This window comes from Myotis yumanensis, unplaced genomic scaffold (genome assembly GCF_028538775.1).
Source record: "Myotis yumanensis isolate MYYU_CA2020_CCGP unplaced genomic scaffold, mMyoYum1.0.hap1 SCAF_74, whole genome shotgun sequence".
Taxonomy (NCBI): Eukaryota; Metazoa; Chordata; class Mammalia; order Chiroptera; family Vespertilionidae; genus Myotis; species Myotis yumanensis.
The window spans coordinates 46858-71368 of NW_027223825.1; the positions used below are offsets into that span (position 1 = coordinate 46858).

General features: G+C 41.5%; 1 protein-coding gene and 1 pseudogene across 1 annotated transcript in view; one reads left to right on the forward strand and one right to left on the reverse strand.

Moving 5' to 3' along the window:
* LOC139001035 (nucleotide sugar transporter SLC35B4-like) overlaps positions 1 to 20296 on the forward strand; it is a 34415-nt gene extending 14119 nt beyond the window's left edge. Inside the window, exons 3-7 of the mRNA XM_070402902.1 lie at positions 16915 to 17017; positions 18357 to 18406; positions 19271 to 19352; positions 19528 to 19592; positions 20257 to 20296. Coding sequence (XP_070259003.1) covers positions 16915 to 17017; positions 18357 to 18406; positions 19271 to 19352; positions 19528 to 19592; positions 20257 to 20296 — 340 coding nt within the window. The remainder of the gene's footprint in view (positions 1 to 16914; positions 17018 to 18356; positions 18407 to 19270; positions 19353 to 19527; positions 19593 to 20256) is intronic.
* Positions 20297 to 20935: 639 nt separating this feature from the next.
* Positions 20936 to 23570, reverse strand: LOC139001030 (E3 ubiquitin-protein ligase RBBP6 pseudogene; annotated as a pseudogene).
* Positions 23571 to 24511: the final 941 nt, after the last annotated feature.

Sequence of the window (24511 nt, forward strand, 5' to 3'; positions counted from 1 at the left end):
GACCGGAATTGAACCTGGGACCCTTCAGTCCGCAGGCCGATGCTCTATCCACTGAGCCAAACCGGATTCGGCAAGGAGGGGGGGGCTGGTTTTTAAAAACATATTTGTACAAGTTAAATGATGTCCTCATTAATTTGGAGGCCACTCCAAATGCGAGATAATTATTAAGAGTTGCTAGGCTGAAAGTAACCTTTGACTTAGCAAATAATTTCTTTAGAAATAGTGAAAATTAATAGTATAAACAAGTGTATAGAAGAAGTATTTGAGAGAATTAACCATTTTTAAGTTCTTTAGAGGTATATGAAACTTATAAAAAGAAGTGATACAGTAGTAAGAATTATTCACTTTGCCTTAACCAGTTTGGCTCAGTGGATAGAGCGTCAGCCTGCGGACTCAAGGGTCCCAGGTTCGATTCCAGTCAAGGGCATGTACCTTGGATGTGGGCACATCCCCAGTAGGGAGTGTGCAGGAAGCAGCTGATCAATGTTTCTCATTGATGTTTCTAATTCTCTATCCCTCTCCCTTCCTCTCTGTAAAAAATCAATAAAATATATATTTTTAAAAAGTCAAAAAAATTATTCACTTTTTGTTTTATTTTTGAAATTAAGTATGTTGAGGTAACAATAAATTTGTTATTAATAGCATTATATAAATTTCAGGTATACAAGTTATGACATCTGTATACTCTTTTGTGTGTTCACCACCCAACTCAAATCTTCTGTCACTATATTTTACCCTCTTTGTTCTCCCTTCTTACCACTTCCCCTCTGATAATCACCATTCTGTTGTCTGTTTCTAAGAGTTTGGGGTTTGTTTGTTTGTTTTTTCTTATATCCCACATACGAGTGAAATCATACCGTTCTTGTTCTTCTTTGTCTTATTTTCACTTAGCATAAATATTCTGAAGATCCATTCACGTTCTTGCAAATGGGAGTATTTCATCTTTTCTTATGATTGAGTAGTATTCCATTGTATATATGTACTCCATCTTCTTTATCCAATCATCTGTCAAAGGATACTTAGGTTGTTTCCATATCTTGGGTCTTGTGCAGTGAACATAGGGATACACATATCTTTACAGATAAATGTTTTCCAACTTTTTAGGTAGATACTCAGAAGAGGGATTGCTGGGTCATGTGGTAGCTCTGTTCTTAATATTTTGAGGAACCAGTCCACACTGTTTTCCATAATGATTGCAGCAATTTACATTTCTACCAGTAATGCCAGAGGGTTCCTGTTTCTCCACATTCTCGCCAGCACTTATTTGATTTACTGATATCCATTCTGACAGAGGTGAGATGATATTTCATTGTGGTTTTAATTGTCATTTCCCGGACGATTAGTCATGCCGAGCATCTTTTTATATCTCTATTGTCCATCTATATGTCCTCTTTAGAGAAATGTCTGTTCAGCCTCAGCTTATTTCTTAATTGGATTGTTTGGTGTGGTTTTTTTTGTTGTTGTTGTTGATTTGTATGAGTTCTTTATGTATTTTTGGTATCAGCCCTAATCAGAGGTATCATTTGCAAATATCTTCCCCCATTCAGTTGGTTGCCTTTTTGTTTTGTTGATGGTTTCTTTTGCTATGTGGAAGCTTTTTAGTTTGATGTACTAGTAGACATATTCATTTATTTTTGCTTTCATTTCCCATGCCTTTAGGGTCAAGTTCACAAAAGCCCTTCTGAGACCAAAGTCCACAAGTTTAGTGCCTATGTTTTCTTCTATGTATTTTATTGGTTCAGGTCTTATATTCAAGTCCTTGGTCCATTTTGAGCTAACTTTTGTTTATAGTGTCAAATAGCAGTTTAGTTTCATTCTTTTGGATGTGGTTTTCCAGTTTTCCCAGCACCATTTATTGAAGAGACTTTCTTTTCTCTGCTGTGTGCTTTTGTCTCGTTTGTCAACTATTAGTTGCCCATAGACTAGTATGTGTTAGCTTATTTCTGGGCTCTAAACTCTGTTCCTTTGGTCTGTATGTCTCTTTTTCTGATTGTTTTAGCTTTGTAGTATAATTTTAAGACAGGCAGTGTGATACATCAGGCTTTGTCCTTTTTTCTCTAGGTAGCTTTGTCTATTTTAGGGTATTTTGTGGTTCCATATAGATCTGAGGATTTTTTTGTTCTTATTTTGTGAAAAACAACATTGGGGTTTTGATGGGGATTGTGTTAAATCTGTATATTACTTTAGGTAATGGTCACTTTTAACAATGTTTATTCTTCCAGTCCATGAACATGGGATATTTTTCCATTTCTTTGTGTCTTCTTCAGTGTCTTTCAACAATGTCTTATAGTTTTCAGTGTACAGGTCTTTCACCTCCTTTGTTAAATTTCTCCCTAGGTATTTTATCCGTCTTGTTGCAGTTGTAAATGGGATTGTTTTGTTTATTTTTCCGGTATTTTGTTGTTAGCATATAGCAGTGGTCCTCAGACTATGGCCCGCGGGCCACATGCAAATACAAATATTGTATTTGTTCCCGTTTTGTTTCTTTACTTCAAAATAAGATATGTGCAGTGTGCATAGGAATTTGTTCATAGTTTTTTTAAAACTATAGTCCAGCCCTCCAACGGCCTGAGGGACAGTGAACTGGCCCCCTGTTTAAAAAGTTTGAGGACCCCTGGCATATAGGAATATAGTGGATTTTTATGTATTGATTTTTGTATCTTGCTACTTCATTGTATTTGTCATTGTTTCTAATAGTCTTTTGGTGGACTCTTTACGGCTTTCTATATACAGAATCATGTTGTCTGCAAATAGTGACAGTTCTGTTTTGATACCTTTTATTTATTTTTCTCCCTTAATTGCTCTGGCTCGCACTTCCAGTACTATGTTGGATAACAGTGGCAAAAGTGAGCATCATTGTTTTGTTCCTGATCTTAGAGAAAAAACGTCCAGTTTTTCACCGTTGAATATGATATTAGCTGAGAGTTTGTCATATATGGCCTTTATTATGTTGAGATACTTTCCTTCTATATCCATATAATTGAGTATATTAATCATAAGTGGATGTTGTATCTTGTCAAATGCTTTCTCTGCATCTATTGATATGATTATATGATTTTTATCTTTTATTTTGTTAATGTGGTTTATCACATTGATTGATTTGCAGACATTGAACCATCCTTGCATCCAGGGAATGAACCCTACTTAATCTTTCCAATTTGTTTTTACTAGAGGCCTGGTGCACGGATTTGTGCCCTGGTGGGGTCCCTCGGCCTGGCCTGCGGACATCCCCCGAGGAGTCCCAGATTGTGAGAGAGCATAGGCCAGGCCAAGGGACCTCACTGGTGCACAATCGGGGCTGGGAGGGACCACAGGAAGGCTCCAGGGTGTGTTCAGCCCACCTCACCCAGTCCCAGTCGGCCAGACCCAGCAGCAAGCTAACCTACCGGCTGGAGTGTCTGCCCCATGATGGTCAGTGTGCATCATAGTGACTGGTTGAATGGTTGAATGAATGGTCAGACACTTAGCATATTAGGCTTTTATTATATAGAATTGATTTCTGAGAGAGGAAAGGAGAGGAAGTGGGGGATAGAAACATCGATGAGAAATATTGATCTGTTGCCTCCTGCACGCCCCCTGGGGATCTGTTAGGGCTGACCAGCACACCCTGAGTGACAGATGAATGATTACTCTAACACAATGTTTGCTGTGAAAGAGAGGACTAAGGGACTGCCTGGCTAAAGGAACCAGACAGCCTGGATCACCTGTCTCATTAGGCTTTTATTGTAGCAGCAGTTTGAGATAAAGTTTATCTTTTAGATACAATCAGTAGGGTAAGTAATCTTGGGAGGACACATGTGTTTGCAGTGTCCTTTAAGCAAGGACACCCAAAGATTAAGCATAAGGATTCCAGTAAACATCCAGGGGTCTGCACGTGCACAGACTTTTTGTTTGGAAAGGTCAAGGAATAATTAGGGGTGTGGCCTTTGGCACTCCCCTAAGTCGTAATTCCAATAAACAGGGCAGTCTGCCTTCAGCACACTTTTTTTTCCCTCTCAGAATGTCCTCCTTACAAACTTTCCAACCAAGTCTCCTGTGCTCCCCAACAGGGATTGAGCCCACAACCCAGTATGTGTCCTGACCAAGAATTGATCTGAGACCTTCTGGTGCATGGGTCATTGCTCAACCACTGAGCTACACTGACTGGGCAACCCCACTTAATCTTGATGTATTATCCTTTTAATGTATTGTTATATTTGCTAATATTTTGTTTAGAAATTTTGTATCTATGTTCATCTGAGATATTAGCCTGTGATCTTCTTTTTGTGTGTTGATATCAGGGGAATGTTGGTCTCATAAAATAAATTAGGAAGTAGTCCCTCCTCTTCAATTTTTTGGAAGAGGTTGAGAAGGATTAGTATTAAGTCTTCTTTGAGTGTTACTGTTTCATTTTCCTTACTAGTGATCACTCTCTTTAGGTTTTCCAATTTATGGTTCAGTCTATGTTGGTTGTATATTTCTAAGAACTTTACCATTTTTTTTTTTTTTAGTTTTATAGAATTTGGTGGTGTATAGCCTTTCATATTGTTTTTGTATAATGATTTATATTTCTGTGATGGCCACTGTAACTTCTCTTTCATTTCTGATTTTGAGTCTGTTTTCATTTTTTTGGTTAGTGTATCTAACTAGAGGTTTGTCAATTTTGTTTATCTTTTCAAAATACCAGCGATTTCATTGATGTTTTTTTCTACCTTTTTTTGTTCTCTATTTCATTTATTTCTGCTTGGATTATTATTATTTTTGTTCCTCTACTGACTTTGAGCTTTATTTGTTCTTCTTTTTCTAGATGTTTTTTCTACTTGCTAAGATGAATTTAATTTTTAAAATTTCTTTTATTTTGAGACTTGAGGTCCGGTGCACAAAAATTTGTGCACTTGGGGGAGGGGGGGAAAGGGTGTCCCTCAGCCCGGCCTGTGCCCTCTCACAGTCTGGGACCCCTCAGGAGATAATGACCTGCTGGCTTAGGCCCGCTCCCGGGTGGCGGAGGGCAGGCCCAATCCCTAGGTGCAGCCCCTTGTGGGGCTCAGAGCAGGGCCAATTGGGGAGTTGGGGCGCCACCCCCTGTCACGTACAGAGCAGGGCAGGTCGGGAGGTTGCGATGCCACCCCTAGTCACGCTCAGGGTAGGGCCAATTGGGTCGTTGGGGCACCGCCCCCTGTCACACTCAAGGCAGGGTCGATAGGGAAGTTGTGGCGCCACCCCCTGTCATGCACAGAGCAGGGCCGATCGGGGTGTTGGGGCACCACCCCCTGTCACACACAGAGCAGGGCCGATCAGGGGATTGGGGCGCCACCACTGTCACACTCAGGGCAGGGCCAATGGGGAAGTTATGGCTCTACCCCATCACAAACAGAGCAGGGCCTGTGGGGGAGGGGGGGAGTTGGGGCACCGCACCCTGTCACACACAGAGCAGGGCCGATCAGGGTTTGGGGTGCCGCCACTGTCACACTCAGGGCAGGGCCGATGGGGAGGTTATGACTCTACCCTGTCACCCACAGAGCAGGGCCGATCAGGGGGTTGGAGCGCTGCACCCTGTCACACACAGAGCTGCAGGGCAATCAGAGGGTTTGGGTGCTGCCCCCTGTCATGCTGATCCCGGTGCCTGGAGGCCTCGTGGCTCTGCTGATCCTGGTGCCGGTAGGCCCATTACCCTTTTACTATATAGAATAGAGGCCTGGTACATGGGTGGGGGCTGGCTGGTTTGCCCTGAAGGATGTCCTGGATCAGGGTGGGAGTCCCCACTGGGGTGCCTGGCCAGCCTGGGTGAGGGGCTGAGGCCCGTTTTCAGGCTGGCGGGTGACTATAGCTCCCAGTGCCCCTTTCTTTCTTTCTTTCTTTTTTTATTCTGGGCCAGCTTTAGCTCTGAGGCCTCGGCTGCTGAAAGGAGCTTTCTGGCCTTTGTTTACCTTTGTATTTGATACAATGTTGCGGTCCAGCTGGCTGAAGCCGGGCTGAGTAAAGCAGGTTTCTGGGGTTTTGTTTAGTTTCTATATTTGCAACATAGTTGCTTAGAGTTGCAGCTGAGAGGCTGGCAAGTCAGGCGGGGAACGTTGGAGTCCTCCATAACTGAAGCAAGCAACCCTCCCTGTTCACATCAGCTGCTTGGCTGCCGGCCGCCATCTTGGCTGGCAGTTAATTTGCATGTCTCCCTGATTAGCCAATCGGAAGGGTAGCGGAGTGACACCAATTTGCATGTTTCTCTTTTATTAGTGTAGATAGGCCTTTAATAAGCTAAACTTCTCTCTTAATATCACGTTTGCTGCATCCAAAAATTTTTGGTATGTTGAATTTTCATTTTAATTTGTCTCTATGCATCTTCTGATCTCTTCTTTTTTTTCTTTGACCCAATAGTTATTCAATAGCTTGTTGCTTTTTTAAAAATTTAATTAAAAAAATATTTACATCCCCCTCTCACCACCTTCCCCAACCCTATTTGGCAACCATCAGCTTGTTCTCTATATTTATAGGTCTGTTTGTATTGTTTTGTTCATTCTTTGGTGTGGTTTGTTTTTAGATTTCACACAGAAGTGAAATACAGTATTTGTCTTTCTCTTATTTCACTTAGCATAGCACCTTCTAGGTCCCTCAATGTTGTTGCAAATGGCAAGATTTTATTATTTTTTATTGCTGACTAATATATCATTGTATATGTTCACTACATTTTTTTGCTCATTCATCTATTGATGGGCATCTAGGTTGCTTCTATATTGGCTGTTATTAATAATGCTGCAGTGAACATAGGGGTGCATATGTCTTTCAAATTAGTGATATTGTTTTCTTTGGATAAATACCTCCCCCCCAAAAAACAATTTATAGGTCCTATGGCAACTCTATTTTTCATCTCTTGAGGAATTGCCATACCATTTTTCATAGTGTTTACAGTAATTTATAATCCTACCAGCAGTGCATCTTCACATCATCACTAGTACTTATTTGTTGATTTGTTGATGATAGCCATTCTTTCAGGTGTGAGGTGATATCTCATTGTGGTTTTAATTTGCATTTTCCTGATTAGTGATTTTGAACATCTTTCCATATATCTGTTGGCCATGTGTATGTCTTCTAAAGAAATGTCTATTCAGGTCCTCTGCCCATTTTTAAATTGGATTATTTTTTTGTTTTGTTTTGGTGCTATGTTGTATGAGTTCCTTAAGTACAGTATTTTGGATATTAATTCCCTATAGGATGTATCATTTGCGAATATCTTCTTCCATTCAGTAGGTTGCCTTTTTGTTTTGTGGATTGTCTCCTTTGCCGTGCAAACATTTTTAGTTTGATGTAGTCACATTTGTTTATTGTTTCTTTTGTTTTTCTTGCCTGAGGAAACATATCCAAAAAGAAATTGCTAAAGAAATGTCAAAGAGTTTACTGCCTATGTTTTCTTCTAGAGTTTCATTGTTTCAGGTCTGATATCTAAGTCTTTAATCCATTTTGAGTTATTTTTGTATGTGGTATAAAAAAGTGGTTTAGTTCTCTCTCTCTCTTTTTTTTTTTTTTAAATATATTTTATTGATTTTTTACAGAGAGGAAGGGAGAGAGATAGAGAGTTAGAAACATCGATGAGAGAGAAACATTGACCAGCTGCCTCCTGCACATCTCCCCACTGGGGATGTGCCCGCAACCCAGGTACATGCCCCCGACCGGAATCGAACCTGGGACCTCTCAGGCCGCAGGCCGACGCTCTATCCACTGAGCCAAACCGGTTTCGGCTCTTTTTTTAATGTGTTCAGTTTTCCTGATACTTCTTAGTGAAGAGAATGTCTTTACCCCATTGTATATCCTTGCCTCTTTTATTGTAGATTAAGTGATCATATAAGCAAGGATTTATTACTGGTTGCTCTATTATATTCCATTGATGTATACATCTGTTTTTATGCCAGTACCATACTGTTTTAAGTATTGTAGCGTAATAATAATAGTTTGATATCAGGTAGTGTGATACCTCTCACTTTGTTCTTTCTCAAAATTTCTTTGGCTGTTTTCAGTCTTTTGTGGTTCCATATAAATTTTAGGATTCGTTTTAATTCTGAAAGAATGCCATTAATATTTTAATATTGGTTACATTGAACCTGTATCTTCCTTTAATAAGGACATTTTAACAATATTAATTCTTCCATTACATGAGCAAGGTGTATTCTTCCATTTATTTGCCCTTCAATTTTTTTTCCCCTCCATTGTCTTATAGTTTTCAGATTACAGGTTTTGGTTAAATTTATTTCTAGGTATTTTATGCTTTTGATGCAATTGTAAATGGAATTGTTTTCTTAATTTCTCCTCTTGATCATTGGTTATTGGTGTAGAGAAACCCAACTGATTTCTGTGTATTAATTCTATTCTGTGACTTTATTGAATTCATTTATTAATTCTAATTGTTTTTTTTTCTTTCAGTCCTTATGGTTATGTCATCTGGAAATAATGAGAGCTTTACTTCCTTTTCTATTTAGTTGTCTTTTATTTATTTTTCTTGTCTGTTTGCTATAGATGGGAGTTCCAATACTATGTTGAATAGAACTAGTGATATGAGGATCCTTGTCCTATTCCTGATCTTAGAGGAAAAGCTTTAATCTTTTCACCAATGAGTATTATATTACCTATAGGTTTGATCATATATAGCCTATGTTTCTTGTATACTCACTTTGTTGAGAGCTTTTTGTTGAATTTTGTCAAATGCTTTTGCTGCATCTATTGAGATGATCATATGGTTTTAACCCTTTATTTTGTCAATGTGATATATTATGATGATCGATTTATGGGTGTTGAGTCAGCCTTGTGTTCCTAGGATAAATATCACTTGATCATGATGTATACTTTTTAAAAATGTATCATTGAATCTGGTTTGCTGATATTTTGTTCAGAATTTTGCATCTGTGTTCATCACAGGTATTGGCCTGTAATTTTATTTTTTTGTAATGTCTGTCTGAGTTTGTTATCAGGATAATGCTGGCTTTATAGAATGAGTTTGGAAGCATTCCTTCCTCTGCAATTTTTTGAAATAGTTTAAGAAGAGTAGGTGTTGATTCTTCTTTGAAAATTCACCTATAAAGCCATCTGGTCCTGGACATTTATTTGTTCGAAATTTTTAAAAATTATTGCTTTAGTTTCATTGCTAGTAATCAGTTTGTTTAGATTTTGCATTTTTCCTGATTCAGGCTTGGAAGGTTATATACTTCTGGAAGATTCATCCATCTCTTATATTTTGTTGAATTTGTTGGGAAACAATTGTTTGTATTATTCTTTTATGAGTTTTTATATGTCAGTGGTATCACTTGTAAATTCTCTTTCATTTATGATTTTATTTATTTGGGCTCACTTTTCTTGATGAGTTTGGCTAAGGGTTTGCAATTTTGTTTATCTTTTCAAAGAGTCAGTGTTTTAGTTTATTGATCTTTTCAATTTTTAAAATATCTATTTTGTCTTTTCTTCTCTGATCTTCACTGTTTCCTTGCTTCTGTTTACTTTGGGTGGTTTTCCCCCTAATTCCTGTGGGTGTGGACTTAAATTGTTTATTTGGGATTTTCCTTTTTTTTTTTTTTTTTGAGGTAGGCCTGCATAGCTATAAACTTTATTCTATAACTGCTTTTACTGTATCCCATAAATTCTGAAAAGTTGTTTTTTCATTTTCATTTGTTTTTATGATAGTTTTTGATGTTCTGTTTGACTTCCTTTTTGATACATTCCAATTTTCTTGCTGGAGTTGACTTCTAAGTTTCATGTTATTGTGATCAGAAAAGATGCTTAATGTGATTTCAGTCTTATTGAATTTATTATGGCTTATATTGTGGTATAATATGTGATCTATTCTAGAGATTGTTCAATGTACACTTAAAAAATGTATTCTGCAGTTTTTGTTTGAAATATTCTAAAAATGATATTAAATCAATCTGGATTAAAGTGACATTTAAGGCCATTATTTCCATATTGATTTTCTGTCTGGATGATCTATTCATTGATGTGAGTGGGATATTAAAATCGTGTACTATTGTAATACTGTGGGTCTCTCCCTTTATGCCATTAGCAATTGCTTTATACATTTAGGTGTTCCTGTGTTGGATGTGATAGTTATGATATTTATGTTTGCTGCATCCTTTTCTTGGATCGAACCCTTTATAATTATGTAATGTCCTTCTTTGTATTCTTAAAATATTTTTGTTTAAAAGTATATTTTGTCTGAAATCGCTACCCTATCTTTCTTTTCATGGAATATCTTTTTCCATCCCTTCACTTTCAGTCCGCATCTTTCGATTTTCAGTGAATCTCTTGTAAGCAGCATATAGATGGGTCTTGTTTTTTAATCCATTCAGCCACCTTATTTTTTTTATTGGAGCATTTAATCTATTTACATTTAAAATAATTGTTAATAAGTATGTACTTATTGCCATTTGTTAATTGTTTTCATTGTTTTTATAGTTCTCTGTTTCTTCTCTTGATCTCTTCCTTGTGGTTTGCTGGTTTTCAGTAGTTGGGTTTTTTTCTCTTTTTTCTTTGTATATCTTTTGTAGGTTTTTGGTTTGTGGTTTACATGAGGTCTATGTATATCTATAACAGTCTGTTTTAAGTTGATAAGCATTTAAGGGTGAATATATTCTAGAAGGACTACATTTTACTACTCCATCCATGCTGTATGCTATTGGTGTTATGTTTTGTGTTTTGTATATCCTGGCTACTTATTGTTTGAGTTGTGTTTGATACTTCTTTCTTTTGATCTTAGTATGTTTTCAATGTGTGATTCACTGTATTTATTTAATATTTGGCTTTACCTGTGAGATTTTTTCCTTTAATATATATATATTCCTATTTCTGAATATGGCCTGTCTTTTTCTGCTTAAAGAAGTCCCTTTAACATTTTTTGTAAAGCTGGTTTAATGGTGATGAACTTCTTTAGTTTTTGCTTTTCTCTGGAAAACTATCTCTTCTTCAATTCTGAATGATAACCTTGCTGGGTAAATTATTGTGTAGTTTTCTTTCTTTCAGAACTTTAAAGATGTCTTGCCACTTCCTCTAGCTGGTAAAGTTGTTGCTGAGCAATCAGCTGATAACCTTATGGAGTTTCCTTTGTGTGTAATTCAGTTTTCCTCTTGTTTCCTTAAAGATTGTGTCTATATTTTAAACTTTTGCCATTTCAGTTACAATATGTCTTGGTGTAAGTCTCTTGGGTTCATCTTTGTTTGGAACTTTTGTGCTTCATGGACCTGGGTGTCTTTTCCTTTCCCAGCTTTAAATATAGTTTCTGCTCCTTTCTCTCTTCTCCTCTGGGATCCCTATAATGCTAATGTTTGGGTTCTTGATGTTATCCCAGAGGTCCTTAAATTATCCTCATTTTTTAAAATTCTGTTTCTGTTTTCTGTCCTGATAGGTTGATTCCCATTGTTTGTCTTCAGGATGCGCTTTTCTGTATTAGCTAATTCCCTCTAATGTGTTTTTCATTTCAGTTACTGTATTCTTCAGACCTGGTTGGTTCTTTATTATCCTTTCTACCTCTTTATTGAAGTTCTCCCTAAGTTTTTCTATGTCACTCTCAAGTTTGGTGAGCACCTTTATGACCATTTCTTTGAATTCTTTATTAGGCAAATTGCTTATATCCATTTCCTTAGGTTTTTCTTTTTTTCTGCACATTTTTCTTGTTCTTTCATTTGAGAGAGAATTCTTGCATCTTTTCATTTAGTTAAAGTGTCTATGTTTGTTCTATGAATTAGATGAAATAGCCCTCTCTCCCATTCTTTGTAAAGTGGCCTTATGTACCAGGGTCCTTGGTGTAGGCTGTGTCTGTCGGGTGATTTTGGTCAGCCAGAGGAGCTGAGCAGGTGTAAGGTGTCCTGGATACTGGCCCACTGAGCTGAAATGGCTCCAGGTAGGAAGGCCAGGTGCATGTAATAATGAACTGTTGATCCTGTTTGCTCCCGTTGTTTGGGACTGAAATGGGTTTGGGTGATGTGTCAGGTACACTCTGCAGTTACCTTGCTGGTAGGCCAGAGTACCTGGATAGAGCCCCTGCCGCCCACTCTGTGGAGGTAGAAGGGGGGGGGGTAAGCAATGGTGCTCTTTGGCACCTCCAACAAGGGATAATCCCCGCAGTCTCCAGAGAGCTCCAGTGGCTCCCCAGACTTCTCTATAGAGTCTCTCTCATTTGTTGTACAGAAAGTGGTCTTATGTAGAAGTGACCTCTGGCTTTAGTGCCAACTTGGAGCCCAGCAGGGAGGCCAGGCATCTGCACCACTGAGTTGTTCCTGCTTGCTCCCTTTCCTGGAGGCAAAAGGATTGGGCAGCAGATTTGGGAAAGCTGCTGTGATTTGCAGGCAAGCCACAGCCCCTGAACAGATATCCTGCCTGCCCTAAGGTGTTCACAGGTGCCTCCAGGCTATGGAGTTCCTGCAGCTCCCAGAGGGCTTGTGGCTTTCCCAGCCTTCTCCATTCAGTTGTTGTTTGTTGTTGAGAAACTCTTTATGAAGCCCTTAGCTATCTTGCAGGAGTAATTACTCTGTATATATGTGTATATTTGTGTTTGCTCATGGGAGGGGTTGAGTTCAGACCTCCTATGTTGCCAGCATCTTGGACTTTTTCTTTCTAGTTTTTAAATGTGTAATGCTAGGTGGTTTATTTGAAATTTTGTTTGTTTCTTGAGCTAGACCTGTAATGCTCTAAACTTCCCCCTTTGTACTGCTTTTGCTGCATCCCACAAATTTTGGTATATTGTATTTTTATTTTCATTTGTCTTTATGTATCTTTTGATCTCTTCTTTTATATCTTCTTTGACCCAGTAGCTGTTTAGTGGCATGTTGTTTAATCTCCGCATATTTGTGATTTTCCCAGAAAATATGTTTGGTATGATATCAGTCTTCTTAAATTTATCGAGATTAGTTTTATTATCCAGTATATTATCGCCCCTAACCACTCTGCCTGTCAGCCTGCTGACCCCCAACTGCCCCCCCCTACCAGCCTGATCGCCCCCAACTGCCGCCCCCCCCCCCCAACCGCTGGCCTGCTCGCACCAACTGCCCCCCACTGCCGGCCTGGTCTTTCCTTGAGAATGTTCTGTGTGCACTTGAAAAGAATGTGTGTTCTGGCATTTTGGGATATAAAATTCTATAAATATTAAGTTGATTCACCCTGCTGGGTCATGTAAGGCCCATTTCTCCTTATTGACTTTCTGTCTGGATGATCTATTCATTGCTCTCAGTGGGGAATTCATGTCCCCTACTATAATATTATTTTTCTCAGTTTCTCCCTTAGGTCTATTAGTAATTGCTTTATATATCTTGATACTTCCAGGTTGGGTGCATACATATTAATAAGTGTTATGTCTTCTTAATGAATGGTCTCTTTTATCATTATAAAATGTCTATCTTTGTCTCTTGTTTCTTTTTTTTTTAAATCTTAACATCTGTTTTGTCTCATATAAGTACAGCTACACCCACTTCTCTCTGGATGCCATTTGTTTGAAGTATCATCTTCGCCCCTTCACTTTGAGCCTGTGTTTGTCTTTGTAATTGAGCAGCGTCTCCTGCAGGCAACATATAGTTGGGTCTTGTTGTATAATCCATACCTCTACTTTGAGCCTTTTGATTTGTGAGTTCAATCCATTTATAATTAGGGTTGTTAATGATATATGAAGATTTACCACAGTTATTGTATCCTTTAGTTTCTTGTTGTTCTATTTCCATTGTTTGTTTTCTCTTATAATTATTTTTGCTATTTTAATTTGACAGTTTTCTATGATTTTCTTCTTCATTTCTTCTTCTTTATTAATGTTGTATCTCAGCTCTGGATTTTTGTTTTGTGGTTACCATTAGGATTGTGCAAAATATGTCATATATACATACATATAACAGTCCTTTTCCTTCTGATTGCCTCTTCATTCACCTGTACTATTCAATCCTCTTCCTTCTCTTTTATCATTTTGTTGTTGCAAATTATCCCTCTTTATGTTGTGAACTTGTAATCTGCAATAGTTACAATTATTTTAATGCCCTTCCCCCCTTTAACCTTTATGTTATAACTAGTGTCCCGGAGCATAAAATTCGTGCCTGGGGGGTGGGTGGATGCGGTATCCCTCAGCCTGGCCTGTACCCTCTCCAATCTGGGACTCCTTGGGGGATGTCCGACTGCCAGTTTAGGCCCAATCCCACACCGGCAGTCGGACATCCCCCTCGCAATCTGGGACTGATGGCTCCTAACCGCTCACCTGCCTGCCTTCTTGATCGCCCCTAACCACTCTGCCTGTCAGCCTGCTCACCCCCAACTGTCCCCCACTGCTGGCCTGCTCGTCCCCAACTGCCCCCCCTTGCCAAGCTGCTCGCTCCCAACTGCCCGCCCCCCGTCAGCCAGATCTCCCCCAACTGCCCTCCCCTTCTTGCCTGATCACCCCTAACTGCCTCTGCCTTGGCCCCGCTGCCATGGCTTTGTCCAGAAAGGCATCTGGAAGGTCTCCCAGTCTAATTATCCTTAATTACTAATATTACCCTTTTATTAGTATAGATAGAGGCCTGGTGCACGTGTGGGGGCTGCCTGGTCTGCTCTGCAGTGGGTCCCGGATCAGGGTGGGGGTCTCTGCTGGGGGGCGTGACCAACTTGGGTGAGGGGCTGAGGGCCATTTGCAGGCTGGCCAAGCCCCCGGCTTTGTCCAGAAGGATGTTCAGAAGGTCTCTGGAAGGTCTCTCAGTCTAATTAGCATATTACTCTTTTATTAGTATAGATTATTTAATAAACTACTCTGAAACAGATTTTCAGTTTCTATCTATTGATGATCTTATTCATCTTTTTGTGTACTTTTGTGTTTTTGTTTCCAGTAGAAGACCTCCTTTCAACATTTCTTATGTGCAGTCTTACGGTGGTAAATTCTCTCAGCTTTTGTCTGTCTGGGAAAGCCTTTATTTCTTCTTAATGTCTAAAGGATAACTTTGCTGAATATCTTATCCTTTGCTGATGGGTTCCTCTCTTTCAATATTTTAAATATTTTCGTTCACTCTCTCCTCTCTTGTAGTGTTGCTACTGAAAACATTACAGAAAAGTCTGGTGATGATCATCTAATGGAGTTTCCTTTGTCGGTTAATCTTTATGTTTCCTGGCTGCCTTAAGAATTTTTTCTTTGTCATTGATTTTTGACAGTTTGAATAAAATGAGTCTTGGGGAAGCTCTTTTTGCATTGATATAAGTAGGTGTTCTGTTAGTTTTCTCTATTCTAACATCTAGTTCTTTGCATAGGCTTGGAAGTTCTTGTCAATTATTTCTTTAAGTGGGATCTCTGTTCCCTCCTCTCTCTCTTCTCCTTCTGGTATACCGTATCTATTATCCTTATATTGCTTTTAGTTTTTAAATTTTAACTCTCAGTTCTCTCTTTTCTTCACGGGTTATTTTTGTAGATTTCAGAGAGGAAGGGAGAGAGAGAAAGAAACATCAATGATGAGAAAGAATCATTGATTGGCTGCCTCCTGCACACCCTGCACTAGGAATGGAGCCTGCAGCCTGGTCATGTGCTCTGACCAGGAATTGTACCGTGACCTCCTGGTTCATAGGTTGATGCTCAATTGCTGAGCCATGCTGGCCGGGCAAATTTCCTAATTCTTTTTTCCATCTGGTCTGCTCTGTTTCCAACGCTCTCTAGTGCATTCTTTGTCTCATTTATTGAGTTCTTCGGCTCCAGAATGTGTTTCTTTTTTTTATAGTTTGAATCTCTTTGGTAAAGTACTGCTTTTGCTCATTAATTGTATTCCTGAACTTTTGACTTGCCTTTCTGAGTTTTCTTGTATATTGTTGAGTTTCTTTGTAATTGCAGTCTTGAATTCTCTGTCATTTAAACCACAGTCTTCCATGCCTTTGAGTTTGGTTCCTGGAGATTTTTCATTTCCTTTCTGTGCTCCCAAGTTACCCTGTTGTTCATGGTATTTGATGGGTTGTTTCTCTGTGTGTGCATTTGAGGTAGAGATCTTATGGCTCTGCTCCACCCCTACAGTAATGGTTTCCCAGCCACCTCAATACCAGCTTTGCCTTAATGGGGAGGGCGGAAGGGAAATGCCTTTTCTAGGAAGGAAACTGCTTCTGCCCCTCTGACCCTCCAGGTTGTAGTGTGAGGGCTGCAGCCAGACTTCTCCCCCACTGTTGTGCTCCTTGCTCGCTGGAGCCAGGATGGGCACCAAACTGAATCTGTGGTCACGTCCCTGTCCTTCCCCTGTCCCCCCTCTCCTCCTGTCCTTCTCCCATCCCACCTTCCCTACTCATTTCAACATGCCCACCTTCAGATGTGCTAATGCATAAATATTTCAGGTGTGTTTGTGTGCTGAGCACGGGATCTTTGTTGAGTTATAATTGTCTTGAGATAAATTTAAGAGGAGAAACAATGGAGTCTTCTCACTCTTCCATGATGCTGATGTCATCTCTCCCCATTTACTTTTAAAAACCAATTGCTGCTGAAGCCAGTTTGGCTCAGTGGATAGAGCGTCGGCCTGCAGACTGAGAGGTCCCAGGTTCGATTCCGGTCGAGGGCATGTACCTGGGTTGCGGGCACATCCCCAGTAGGAGATGTGCAGGAGGCAGCTGATTGATGTTTCTCTCTCATCGATGTTTCTAGCTCTCTCTCTCCCTTCCTCTCTGTAAAAAATCAATAGAATAATAATAAAAAAACCCAATTGCTATTAGGTAACATTTTTGAAGCCTAATTTTTAGTTGCTATGTATTCTTGAAGCATATTAAAATAGTGTTTCTTGAAACATACTCTACAATTTAAACTTTTTCCATGTTAATTTGGCTTTGTGAAGTATTTTTATAGGTACTTATTATTCTACTCAAATTATAATAGAGATACAATTTTAATAAAGAGGAAATAAGCAAAATACTTTTAACTAGAGGTATTTATTTCCTTCTCTATTTGATTTTCTTGAACTAGTAGATTCTATGTGGTAAGCTGTTGCCTCTGCATTTCAGATACTATGCCGTCATGGTGACTATGTTTTTCACGGTCAGCTTGGTGAACAACTATGCCCTGAACTTCAACATCCCCATGCCCCTGCACATGATATTTAGATCTGTGAATACTGCTGCTCAGATCAGTGAGCAGAGGCTGACTGTCGTCTGAGAAGGCCGAAAGAGAGCAATGTGAAAGTGGATGGTTTACTTTTATCTATCTCAGGTCTTATGGGTGATTGATAAAAGGAAAGTTAACATTTTCCTGAGAAGCAGATTTTAACTTTTAAATTCCTTCATCTGGTTGATTTTATATTCAAACTTCCTATGAATGTTCTTTAACATTTCTCATCACTTTTTGTTTCTTTCTTACATAAAATTACATTTATTTCTAGTAAATGAAACAGACCCTTCTTTCATTTTGTTTCTGTGTGTGTGTGTGTGTGTGTGTGTGTGTTGTTAATCCTCACCTGAGGATATTTTTTCATTTGATTTATAGAGAGAGTTGAACAGAGGGAGAGAGAGAAACATCGATGTGAGAGAGACACACGGGTTGTTTGCCTCCCTGTATGTGCCCTGACCATGGCCGGGAATTGAACCTGCAACCCAGGTATGTGCCCTTGACCAGGAATCAAACCCACAATCCTTCAGTGATCAGGCCCACACTCTAACCATTGAGAAACACATGCCACGGCCAGACCCTTTTCCTTCCTGATTTTTTTTTTTTAATCAGAGACTTGAGACAATTAAATAAAGAAAAATTCTTGGAGGCATGCTTCTTCCAAAGCAGTAGAGGTTTTTTCTTTGCCTCATGTATGGTGAGAGAACTGTGTTCAGTATATAGATAAGAACAGTTTTCCCTGGAGGGCAGAAAAGACTTCAAGGGAAGTATAGTTAGGGTTGCAGAAGAATACAAAATGGGTGAGGATTAGAATTATAACATTTTGGTGTGGTCTGAATTTTTTGTGATATCAAATGTGTTATTTCTAAAGGCACTTCCCAGAGCTAATTATAATGACTAAGATGACCCTCACAGCATTGAGCACATAGTAGACTTTCTATGAGCACTTGATGAAGGACAGACACCTTTCCAGAAAAGAGAGAGATCTCCACATAACTTCTTTCCTCAAAACGCAGTGGGGAGGAGAAACGTAGTAAAAGCTCTTATAAATTAGATGGAAAAGTTGACAAAAATAAGCCTGTAATAAGCTTCAGCTATGAGTAGTTATTGAGAATTGATCATTGCTATCTTCATTGTCAGCTTTAAAAGGCGTAATTATTTTGCAAGATAGATTTTTATGGCTTATACTTTTTGCCCTCATAAGAACACCTGGACCTTACTAATTATTCATTCTAATCTCTTCCTGCCCAGATGTTTTCCCCTCTTGGCAATGTTCATTTTTATCTTGAAGTATGTTGTCTTTCCCTAGTGCACTAAAACTTCCTTTTGTCTCCTTTTACAGGGTTCTCTAATTGCCAACATGATTCTAGGGATTATCATTTTGAAGAAAAAGTAAACAATATGCTTTTATAATTTATGTTTAGGAAGCACATTCTTGGCCCCACCTATAGGCTAGGCATGTGGATTACTTTTCTCCTGCTAGAGGGGGTGTGCTCTTGGCCTTCTTTGTTTGAGTTCTCTCTGTGACAATGATGTGCATTCCTGGAGCAGCTGACCAGGTAGGGGGTCCCACCTGTGCAGCAGTGTTCTCTCTGTAGAATTAGCTCTTAGCATCATTGAGTCCTTAGATCCATCCTAACCTATGAAGCCAATTGATTGAGAATTTCAGTTCCCTTGTAGTCACCAGTAGCCACATGTGACTATTCACATTTAACATTTAAATTACTTAAAATTAAATATTTAGTTTCCAATTCTCACTGGTCAGAGTTTAATTGCCCAGTAGCCACATGTGGCTGTTGGTGACCATATTGGAGAGCCCAGGATGGAGCATTTCCAGGCTCATAGTTGTGTGGGACAGTGCTGTCAGAGAAGGTGTTCATTAGTGCAACACAGTGAACGAAGGACTAATCGTGCACGTAGTGCAAAGAAAATTCCAAATAAAGCCCAAGTGGCCAAGAAGATAGAATGAAAAGTGTCAGAACTGTTCTATGTGACTGTCACCAATGGAATGTCATGTCTGGTCTTCCCTTCCCCCCGCCAATGAAACAATCTGTTGGTCCGCAAACTTTTAGAAACTATGTTAAGCAACACCAAGGAAGGGTGTGTGTAGCAACCAGTGGGCACCCTGATCCTTGCACATGAAGACTTACATGGGCTCTGCTGGTGATTTATACTCTCAGGCATCATCTACTGAAAACATCCTGTGGAAATTGGTACCTGTGCCTTCCTAATGTGTTCTTGTTCTTATTTCTGCAGATACAGTATATTCAAATATGCTTCCATTGCCCTGGTTTCTGGGGGGATATTTATTTGCACTTCCATGTCAGCAAAGCAGGTGGTAAGAATCCGTTCACAAATCATTTATATTCACTGCTTGCCATGGGGCCCAGGCACCAGGTACTTACTAATAATACAAAGAGGGGAGAGAAAAAGGTAGCAAACATTTCCCTTGTGTCCAGGCCCATTGCTTGTGGTTCTGGTCTCTGTACCTAGTGTTTTTTCTTATTCCCTAGACTTCCCAGTCCAGCTTGAGTGAGAATGAAGGATTCCAGGCATTTACATGGTGGTTACGAGGCAAGTATGCTAATTACAATAATGATAATTGTCTCTGCAGTTCTGTTTGCTGAGTTTTCTCCTAAGGGACATGTTTCTTGGCAAGAAGTGTTAGCTAAACAAATGATGCCACAGGAAAGAGGCACCTGGGATCATAAGTCTGAACCGCAGTGTTCAAGAAGTGACAGAAAGGAAACGTCGAGGTCATGGTGCCATGTTTCTCTGTTGCCACTGATCTAGGAAGAAAAGCACCTGCCTGCCTGCCCAGCACCCTGTGAGTGCTTGGCTGTCATCCGTCTCTTTATGACCTGTCTGCTGAGTACAGGCTTCTTCAGAAGGGCACGTTGTAGCAGTGGACTCTAAGTCTCCAAGGGACCCATTGCTAAATCTTAGATTTATTTTCTTCAGAAGTTAGCTGTTCCACATGGCAGTGTTCCCAGACCTGACTGGTCAGCAGAATCTCCTGGGAATTGTATCTCTTTGTGGAAATAATGAGACAATTCCAGTAGTGCTTGGCCCTCCCGTTGTGAGAAAAAGAGGTGATGCTCCTGCCAAGTGCTTTCTGTGCTGGCAATAACAGGTTGAGACTGACCAGGCGAAAGAGAAATAGCAGGGAAGGAACTGGATTCTTGCTTCTTGGCTTTGAAACTTTACACCCCCCCCCTTTAGATTGCTATTCCTTAACACAGAAAGATCTTCATGAGCTATTGGAAGAACACTATCTATTAGGAGAAATTTGCAAAGGAGTTGAACACGCCACTTACGGAGGAAAATATTAATGTCCTGGTTTTTTATGTTCGGGTACATCCACTTGGTCCTCAGTCACACCCATTCACCCCCCCCAGTCCCCTCCCTAACCCACAAACACACATAAAAAAATCTCCAGTCCCTCTTTCACTGCCAGGCCGCCCATGGGCCTTCCGGGGAAAAACCCAGGTGGTGGAAGCCAGGGCATAGAGGATAGGGGATAGGGCATAGTGGGTCATGCCTAGGGTCAGGGTCAGGGTAAACATAAGTGTCAGTGTCAGGTCAAGTTTAGGGTCAGGGTAAGGGTCAGGGTTATTGTTAGGTTTATTTTCAGGGTCAGATTAGGGTCACTGTCAGGGTTAGATTTAGGGTCAGGGTTAGGGTTAGGTTTAGGGTCAGTGTCAGTGTTATTGTGGGGATCAGGATGAGGGTCAAGGTCAGGGTCAGCATCAGGGTCAGGGTTAGATTCAGGGTCATCATAAGTGCCAGGGTAAGGGTCAGCATAGGGGTCATTTTCAGCATTAGTGTTAGTGTTATTGTCAAGGTCAGGTCATGGTCAGGTTTGGGTGAGGGTGAGGGAGAGGGTTTATAGGGTTAGGGATGGGGTTGTTAAGTTTAGGTTTAGGGGTTCTGCACGGAGCCCTGCAGAAGGCAAGGCTGGGCTTGCTCCAGCAGTCAACACCCAGTGGTGGGATAGGCCCAGCATCCCCGGAGTTGCAGCCCTGGAGTTGGGGAAGGGGTGCAGCTGGAATGCCACTCCCACCCAAACCAGAGGCCCTGGGAGGCATCTCATCACTGGACTTGTAGGTTCTCTTGATTTTCTAGAAGGTTCCAACGACTCTGGGTTTAGAAAGCCTTCACTTTCTTCCACCTTCGAAGTTCCGTATGTTTACTTCCTGGACCCTCTCCTGCAGCACTGTCCCTCTCCTTCTCTTTTGACTTTGTACTGTCCTTCCGATCATGGCTGTCTCTTGTTGAAAGCTTTTCTGGATGTTTGCTACCACCTATGCTTCTATTTCTACGACTTTTCCCACCCGAATCATCTTCTCTGCGGCCCCTTGTAAGGGGAGAATTGGTGACATGAAGTGGTAGAAAGCTCTCTGGAGAAAAGTTCTCTCCATTTGCTGACGGTCGAGGCTGTGCTCCAGCAGCATAACCTTTGTAGCGTTTTTCGTACCACTCCCTGTATTTTCTCTCCCATTCTCGGTAATGCTCTTTTACAAATGGGTCTCTAAAGTCAACACTCCTCCCATCATAAGCTTTTCAGTCATAGGATGGTGGAACCTCTCTGTATCTCTTAAAATATTCACGTTCTGTTTCCCCTTGTAGTACAATGCGTTTATTTGGAGACTGTCCCCTAAATGCTTGAGGGGACCTTGATTGCGAAGGATGTCGCCTATATAGTGGTGACCTTGACCTAGATCGACCACGATATCCATGAGATCTAGACCTAGACCTTGGCCGTTAATTTCGACTCTTGCCTCTGCCTCTTCTGGGGCATGGCAGTGATTCGAATAGGAAGGAGAGTGTGAGTGGCTAGGTGATTGAGAAGGAGAACATGAGCGCCCTGAACCACGTGTTGATTTAGCGTAAACAGAAGGACTTCTGAAGTATGAGGAACCACTGTAGGACTATTTAGACTTAGACTCTTCTTGTAGCCGTCGCTGCTCTCTATAGAATTCTTCCCTGGACAAAAGTGGTGCTTGTGTTGTTGAATTGGTATCTGAGTGAGCAGTCTGCCCTCCTGATGATACCCAAAGTGTGGATAAGTTGGCTGGCGCTGCAGGGAATCCGGGGGGAGGGAAGCTATACCCAGCAGGTGGTGACTGTCCAAGCAAAGATGGATTTCTGAGCACAGGCACCTGGTAACCTTTCTCCTCCACAAGGGCAGTTATTGCTATTGAAGAGGTTCCCTTTGAATGTTCGAAGGTGAGGGCTGTGGCCGGCAATATTTTATGATCCGAATCCCGGAAAGGCCCATCTGGTTTTTCCGAGTGGACTGATATGGAGACCGATGCAGTTACGTTGGGTACAGGCACTGGGATAGATGTATTTCCAGGTGCAGCAGGGGCTAAAGAAGACTGATTAGAAGTGAAAGAAGGTATAGAGGGAGCAGGGTGGCCTGATTTGGACGCCACTGGAATCATTGGAGGATCTTGCTGTCTTGATATTGGAGATCTCATCAGAGGCTGTAGATTCCGCTGAAGGAGTCATCTCCAAGGCGGTATCGGCGGTGGTGGTGGGGGTAACGGTTTCCGTAGTCCTGTTTTATAACCACCAGTTCCATTTTTGAAGTTATTAACAGCCTGTCACAAGGCTTTATTGGCAACTAAAGCAACAGGAGAGACATCATGTTGATGACACGTTGGGCATGTATGGTCCTCTGATTCCAAGAGCGCTGTTCTTATACACTCATCACAGTAGCTGTTCGCACAGCAGGGAATGATAGCGGCATCAGTTATGATGTCTCTGCAGATGAGACAGAGCAACTCGTCTGGGATAGGGTCGTCCTTTTCAGAGGACGAAGAGGGCTCCTCTGGGAAGAAAGGTGGCTTTTCTTTCTTCCCAATTGCATATGCCTCTGCCTCTATAGTCGGTATTGTGTATGTCCCAGTGCTGGTGAGCTTTGCACCTTTCATGGTGGGATCTGTCACTTCCATCATGAAACTTCGGGGGATTCCCGTGCTCTTTTTAATCCTAGGAAGAGATTCAAAGTTTTTGTCCCCATTGGTTGGGCAATTCTTAATATAATGGCCAGGTCTACCACAGCAGAAACAGGTGTAAGATGGAGGTGGTGGACCTAGAGGCTTCTTCATGTAATTGATGGAGTCGTATGTATGGCCAGACCGCCACATCATGGCTTTAATTTTATCTTCTTCAGAAGCATTGGCTTCAGCCAGATTGGCAGTCTTTCTAAGTTGGGCCAGAGACATAGGTGCAGAAGAGTCGTCAGTGATTTTTGAAGTTCCCATCACTGGATCAGTTCGACCTATAACGTCTGTCTGGCTTGTAGATTTCACACCTCCAATAGGAATTCTTCTAACAATGAAAGATGGATTCTTAGGAATCAGAGCATTATCATCAGTGTACTCTTCCTCGGTCTGCGCTTGCTGATCTGCAGGTAGCACTTGGCAGCTTTCAGCTTCTCTCTCCCCATAATCTGCGTCTTTAGGTTGTGGAGGGAGATGTGCCGCCCATCAAAGGTGACGATGGCATAGCTGAGTGTGGAAGCGAATTTATAATGAACACAAGACATGATGCCAAAGAATCCTCAGGTTGGACGAGGACACGTGGACACGCTCAGTATACGTATACTTATGAACTGAAGAGCAGAATATGGGCATACACAGAACACTCGCAAGACACCGAAGGACCGAAGGCCTTGGGTTGAACACCCCCTCCCCACAGCAGGGGCGTAAGAACCGCAATCCAGTCCCCAAACCCAGAATCACTTAATGTGCAGGAAGGCGGGCCAGGGCGGGAGGGCCCAGGGCTCCGCCAATGGGCAGGGCGTCACCCAGGCCCGATTCCCCTCGCTCAGACTCAGGGCCAGCAGGCGGTGCAGTCAGCGGTGGCGAGTCCACACGTCACAAGTCCGAGTGACCCAGCAGGGTCAGGGGTCTGTAGTGCGTCCGCACCTCCCTGGGGCCCTCTCCGTGGTTTGGGGTGACCCAGGTACTGCGAGAAGACCTGAGTCGGTGAAGAAGAAATGACACACAGACCGTGGTCGGTGATCAGTAGCCTAGCTAGGTTCTAGTCAGGTGTCCTAGCGGCCACACCACAAGCCTAGGGCTCAGAAGCTCTGCAAAGAAGTCCCTGCTTTCTTTTATAGCCCAGAGCCAGTGGGAGGAACCAAATCAGCCGCCCGCTCGACCAATCAGCCGCCCCTAGGACTGATGTCACAGGTTGGGCCTCAAGTTGAGGGGAGGAGGCTTGCATTGTCTCTGCAGGACCAGGAAGGGCGCCACAGGCCTGCCCAAGCGATTCACGGGGCTTGGGGGAGGACTTGGGAGACAGGGCAGGTGCCCAAGGAGGCCTGCAGGGCTCCATTTCCATGCCTTGCAGGATGGAATCGCCATTTTTTCTCGGTGGAAGAGGGGACAATACATACTTAGACAGGCTCTGGTGGGCCCAGGGCGGGCCAAAAGGAAACAAAGCCACGGAAAATCTCCTAGGCCTGCCTCACTCGGTAGATAT